At 48.3% G+C, this 6623-nt stretch overlaps 1 protein-coding gene across 1 annotated transcript in view; it reads right to left on the reverse strand.

The window, feature by feature from the left end:
- Positions 1 to 4307, reverse strand: part of ATP6V1B2 (ATPase H+ transporting V1 subunit B2) — a 41132-nt gene extending 36825 nt beyond the window's left edge. The window contains exon 1 of the mRNA XM_073557125.1: positions 4095 to 4307. Coding sequence (XP_073413226.1) covers positions 4095 to 4218 — 124 coding nt within the window. The 5' untranslated portion in view covers positions 4219 to 4307. The remainder of the gene's footprint in view (positions 1 to 4094) is intronic.
- Between the last annotated feature and the right edge of the window lie 2316 nt (positions 4308 to 6623).

The following is a 6623-nucleotide window of genomic DNA, read 5'->3' on the forward strand; positions in this document are numbered from 1 at the left end:
AGCTGAAAAACGTATCCTCAAAAAACACAGGAAAAACGCTGTGTGTGAATGTAGCCTTAGATCAGGAATAGAACAGCCATTTATAGGCCATTTCATAACTTTCCCAAATTCCTATGAAAAAATATTCAGCACATCCTGCATTGAATTACTGTACCCAATTTATTATATATTTTAGGAGTCGGAGTCGGTCCATTTTATACCGACTCCAACTCCGACTCCGACTCCACCAAAATGAGCACCGACTCCGACTCCACGACTCCGTCTCCACAGCCCTGCTGACAGCAAAGAATCCACTATCACTGCTCTCTGACAGTAAAGAATCCACAGTCTCACTGCTCTGACAGTAAAGAATCCACAGTCTCACTGCTCTGACAGTAAAGAATCCACAGTCTCACTGCTCTGACAGTAAAGAATCCATAGTCTCACTGCTCTGACAGTATAGAATAGTCTCACTGCTCTGACAGTAAAGAATCCATAGTCCCACTGCTCTGACAGTAAAGAATACATAATCTCACTGACAGTAAAGAATCCACAGTCTCACGGCTCTTTGACAGTAAAGAATCCGCAGTCTCACTGCTCTGACAGTAAAGAATCCAGTCTCACTGCTCTGACAGTAAAGAATCCATAGTCTCACTGCTCTGACAGTAAACAATCCATAGTCTCACTTCTGGTTAATGTTTCTGATGCAGAAAAATCTGCCGCAAACACTGAACGTGTCCAGAAAGCATTGCTCAGTAAAATACTGGAAGACCTCATGCAAAACGCACACTAGAATTTAGCGCAGACACAACAGCACTGCCCGCACCTGAGGGGGCTGTCCGTGAACAGAAATTCATTTTAATCCTAAATTCCTATTTAATGTCACAATTAATCTTTTTCTACATTCCCTCAATAGAAGTAGTCAGTGTCAGCGCCTCTGTCTCCTCCCAGAAATGAAACTCCATCAGTGACGTTTCAGGGGCTGGGCTAGTCCCTGCTCTACTGAGCGCGCGTCCGTTGTTAAATCTGACGTATGCGCAGTACACACTATGAACAGTGACAGTGCGCTCACTCGCCATCTCTGTTGAGTAGGGAAGAGCGGGCACGGTCAGTACTCGGGCGGGTGCAGGGCTGGTCTCTGCTCTACTGAGCGTGCGTCCGTTGTTAAAGGGAATCTGTCACCCCATTTTTTGAGTATCAGCTGCCGCCACCACCATCAGGGGCTTATCTGCAGCATTCTGTAATGTATTCTGTAATGCTGTAGATAAGCCCCCGATGTAACCTGAAAGAGAAGAAAAAAAAGTTAGATTATACTCACCCAGGGGTGTTCCGGGTCCGGTTCGGGTCCAGAGGGTGACGCGGTACAGTCCAGCGCCTCCCATCTTGTAGCGATGACGTCACGGCTCCGGCACACTCTCTGCCCTGTTGAGGGCAGAGTAAGGTACTGCAGTGCGCAGGCACCAAGAAAGGTCAGGCGCCTGCGCACTCCAGTACTCTCCTCTGCCCTCAACAGGGCAAGTAAAGTATGCCTTCGCAGGAGCTGCCACAGGAAGCAAAGAGGACGTCATCGCTACAAGATGGGAGGCGCCGGACAGCGACACCCATTGGACCAAGCCCGCACCGACCCCCCGGTGAGTATAATATAACTCGTTTTTCTTCTCTTTCAGGTTACATCGGGTGGCTTATCTACAGCATTACAGAATGCTGTAGAAAAGCACATGATGGAGGTGCCGGCAAACGATAGTACAAAAATGGGGTGACAGATTCCCTTTAAATCTGCCGTATGCACAGTACACACTATGAACAGTGACAGTGAGCTCACTCGCCATCTTTGGTGCGTAGGGAAGAGAGGGCATGGGCAGTACTCGGGTGGATGCAGTCCTGGTCTCTGCTTTTACTGGACGCTGGGTGATCATCCAACACCACTCACTGACAGTGCGCTCCCTTGCCGGCAGGGCTGTGGAGTCGGAGTCGTGGAGTCGGAGTCGGTGCTCATTTTGGTGGAGTCGGAGTCGGAGTTGGAGTCGGTATAAAATGGACCGACTCCGACTCCTAAAATATATAATAAATTGGGTACAGTAATTCAATGCAGGATGTGCTGAATATTTTTTCATAGGAGTTTGGGAAAGTTATGAAATGTCCTATAAATGGCTGTTCTATTCCTGATCTAAGGCTACATTCACACACAGTGTTTTTCCTGTGTTTTTTGAGGATACGTTTTTCAGCTGCAAAAGCTGATCATCTTTTTAAAAAACCGCATCACCTGAAAGGTTTTTGAGCTCATAGATAATGTTTTCAATAGCAAAAGCAGATTAGAAATCTGCTCTATCTATCCATTTATCCATATCTGTCTATCCATATCATATCTGTACCAAAAAGAATGAAAACCGGGTAGTTCACCAATATATATTCTGTTCTATCCTAAATATCTTGATTATTGGATCATAAAAATGATTAAATGTCTGATGTTCACATTGTACTACAATAAATTTTTCACTTAAATATAAGCAATATGTGTGGGAGTCGGAGTCGTGGAGTCGGAGTCGGAGTAAGGGAAATTGAGGAGTCGGAGTCGGAGTTGGAGTCGCAGGTTTGGCTTACCGACTCCACAACCCTGCTTGCCGGCTCCATACTTATCACCAGAGCCATCGAGTGAGCGCACTGTCACTATGCATACTGTACAGTGACAAGAATGGACTGCGCATCCGTCAGAATTGACAACCGACGCATGCTCGGTAGAGCAGGGACTAGCCCAGCCACCGAAGCGAATGTCACTGATAACGCTTCATCTTAAGGTGGGGGTCAGAGGCTGCGGCGGTGACCACAGTCTCTGCCCGCTGGTGAAGACTTGTTTCACTATCGCGGCATGCACGGAGCTCAAACGAAGAGTCGTCAAACAGGATAATGGTAAAAATTATAAAATCAAGCAGTGAGGGAACAAAAGGGGAATTTTTAATTAACGTATATTAGAAAAATAACCTATATTCTGACATTAACTAGATAGGCATTTAGGATTAATATATATAATATCTCCAGACCACCCCTTTAAGGGCTTGAGATTAGAAAAACAAAGGCTGCTTTTACTTCCCCCCCCAAGAAACAGCACAACCGGCAGGGATGGGTCACATTACATGTTGCCCTGCGGCTTAGTCCTAGTCTTACTATTACTGTGCCACCGGAAAGAATACACCACAAAAATAGAAACTTAGAGCCGCTTTATCCCCACTTCTCGCAAATAAAATAATCTCCATAAATAAAAATCTGTAAAAAAAAAAAAAAAACCTTATCCTGCAAGAATCTAATGATCAAAGCATATAAACATTTCTTACACTGTGGCAAATTGGGAGTCAATATGCGAAAGGGATGGAAAAAAGTGAGTACACGTCGCACGCAGGCGAGAAGGGGAGAGGAATTTTATGAATTTCCCAGCGTCTCGGTGCAGGAATGAGGATGTATGGGGGGGAGGACGGGGGGTGTAGGTCACATGATGGCAGACATGTGATGCAGGGGGTCACATGACGGTACATCCCCTATAGGCTCCATACATCCCGCCTGCAGGGTGACATCCGCCCTCCTCTCTGCGGATCTGTGTGCACAAAACACAAAGTAACCGGCGTCTGTTGTCACTGAAAACAGCAGAAATAAAAAATCATCCGCCGCAGGCACCGCGCTAAGGGAACCCACAACCTGCACCGGTAAGGAGGCAACCACAGCGACCCAATATACTGACCTGCCACCTGGAGCCCCCACTGCTTGCAGAACTACATCTCCCAGCAAGCCCTGATAGTCTGACAGCTGTGGGCATGCTGGGAAATGTAGTTCTGCAACCACAACGTAATACCATGCCTAATAAACAGCTGCTAACAAGACAATCCCCCAACATGAAGAACACAACCGCTAAAAAGGCAACTCCCTGCCCCCAATTCAGGGCGAAGAGTCACAGATCTCAGAGCTGCCCACTGATTTCTATCAGTCACATCTCTTAAAGGAAGTGTCCACTACTGCCCCCACCAGCAGCAACAGATATGTGGTGTACAGGTGTCACTGACCCCTATACATATATAAGCAGGGGGCTACATGGCCATTTCCTGGTCACATGACCCCCCTGTACTCACTGAGCCGCGGCTGGGACAGGTAATCCCTGCTGACCGCCTGGACGTGCTCCCGGGCCCCCGCCGCCGGGCCCCCCAGTCCTCCACGGCCCCCGGTGTCTCCTCCACGCATCACTCTCACCGCCATCTTCTCCGCAGTGTCACTAGCCGGGGAATCGCCTGTCAGCAGCTTCTTAATACCTCCGTGACGTCAGCACGTACACTGCGACGTGCCCCGGATGATGGGGGCGGGGCTATGCGTTCCAACGTCACCTAAGCCTGGCGGCGGGGATAACAGTGGATGGCTGAGGGAAAGTAGAAGTGTAGAAGAGTGTAGGCGGAGAGCGAGGGAGGAGAGGAGCAATATAATGGTTATGATGAACAGAGGGACTGTATTAGAGGTCAGAGGCAGGATGAGATTACTACCTCCGGTGGCTTCAGAATGAGGGTGTAGCAAAATGGCGGACTTCCGGTCTGGGGTCTTGTCCTTGGTGCTGATAGTTATATTATTATTATTTTATGTATAAAATACATAAAAACGTTGTAAATCCGCAAATAGCACCACAGACAGCTATATGCTGTAGATTAATGGCTCTGCTGAGGACACAGGAAAGACCAGGCCCATTCCTCCCAATTGAGGCTGGAGATTCACCTATCTCATGGCTGCCCAATGATTTCCATGTGTTTACATTTCCCTCTAGAGGAGGAAACATCTGCAGCTCCAATTATTGCCACCAGCTCTTATAGGGGCTACCTGCATATAAGTGATGCAGGGAGCGTAGGGATCCTTCCATCGCCCCTGCATGGTAACATAGTTTTGAAGGCTGAAGGAAGACCTTATGTCCATCTAGTTCAGCCTATTTTTAGTGCAGCTGTTCTGCATTGTTGATCCTGGGGAAGGCAAAAAACCCAGAGAGTAGAAGCCAATTTTCTCCATAGGGAAAAAAAAAAAAAAATTCCTTCCCCAAAGCTGGGTCAACCATCTACCTATAGAGAATGGATATACCAAAGTCCGCAGAGAGAACCAGGCTTATGCCATGTTGTACATGCACACATAGGATAGGAATCTTGGGGGTGTGGAGAGTCAGACCCCTTGTCCTAAAGAACCAGAAAAGCCACCAAGATGGACACATGTTTAAGTGGATTCAGCATTATCGCCCCTGGTGAAAATAATCTCACTAGGTGTGGTGGATCCTTGAAGCCCAAGGTCCGGGTGGGCACATGGGCGTCCGTGCAGCAAACGGGTGAGGCACACAGGACACAGGTAGCAGACGGGACCATTAGCTGTGATACCGAAGGCCGCAGACAGGTAGCAGATTTACTATTAGCCGCAAGCAGACTGGAGAGTTACTGAAGATCGCAGGCAGACTGCAGAGTTGCTGAAGATCGCAGGCAGACTGCAGAGTTGCTGAAGATCGCAGGCAGACTGCAGAGTTGCTGAAGATCGCAGGCAGACTGCAGAGTTGCTGAAGATCGCAGGCAGACTGCAGAGTTACTGAAGATCGCAGGCAGACTGCAGAGTTGCTGAAGATCGCAGGCAGACTGCAGAGTTGCTGAAGATCGCAGGCAGACAGCAGAGTTACTGAACACCACAAGCATACTGCAGAGTTGCTGAAGATCGCAGGGAGACTGCAGAGTTGCTGAAGATCGCAGGCAGACTGCAGAGTTGCTGAAGATCGCAGGCAGACTGCAGAGTTGCTGAAGATCACAGGCAGACTGCAGAGTTGCTGAAGATCGCAGGGAGACTGCAGAGTTGCTGAAGATCGCAGGCAGACTGCAGAGTTGCTGAAGATCGCAGGCAGACTGCAGAGTTGCTGAAGATCGCAGGCAGACTGCAGAGTTGCTGAAGATCGCAGGCAGACTGCAGAGTTACTGAAGATCGCAGGCAGACTGCAGAGTTGCTGAAGATCGCAGGCAGACTGCAGAGTTGCTGAAGATCGCAGGGAGACTGCAGAGTTGCTGAAGATCGCAGGCAGACTGCAGAGTTGCTGAAGATCACAGGCAGACTGCAGAGTTGCTGAAGATCGCAGGCAGACTGCAGAGTTGCTGAAGATCACAGGCAGACTGCAGAGTTGCTGAAGATCGCAGGCAGACTGCAGAGTTGCTGAAGATCACAGGCAGACTGCAGAGTTGCTGAAGACCGCAGGCAGACTGCAGAGTTACTGAAGATCGCAGGCAGACTGCAGAGTTGCTGAAGATCGCAGGCAGACTGCAGAGTTACTGAAGATCGCAGGCAGACTACAGAGTTACTGAAGACTAAAGACAGACTGCAGAGTTACTGATCACTGCAGGCAGACTGCAGAGTTACTGATCACTGCAGGCAGAGAGGAGACTCAAGGACTGGAAGCCAATGGTGGTCAGGAAGCATTATAGAGACTGCAGAAAGGTAGTAGACAAAACTACAGAGCACTAAGAAAGTCTAAATACCATACAGTGGGTATGGAAAATATTCAGAGCCCTTTACATTTTTCACTGTTTGTTTCATTGCAGCCATTTTCTAAATTCACAAAAGTTCATTTTTCTTTCATTAATGTAAACTCTGCACCCCATCTT

Source organism: Dendrobates tinctorius, unplaced genomic scaffold, assembly GCF_039654945.1.
Source record: "Dendrobates tinctorius isolate UK_male_01 unplaced genomic scaffold, ASM3965494v1 ptg000245l, whole genome shotgun sequence".
NCBI lineage: Eukaryota > Metazoa > Chordata > Amphibia > Anura > Dendrobatidae > Dendrobates > Dendrobates tinctorius.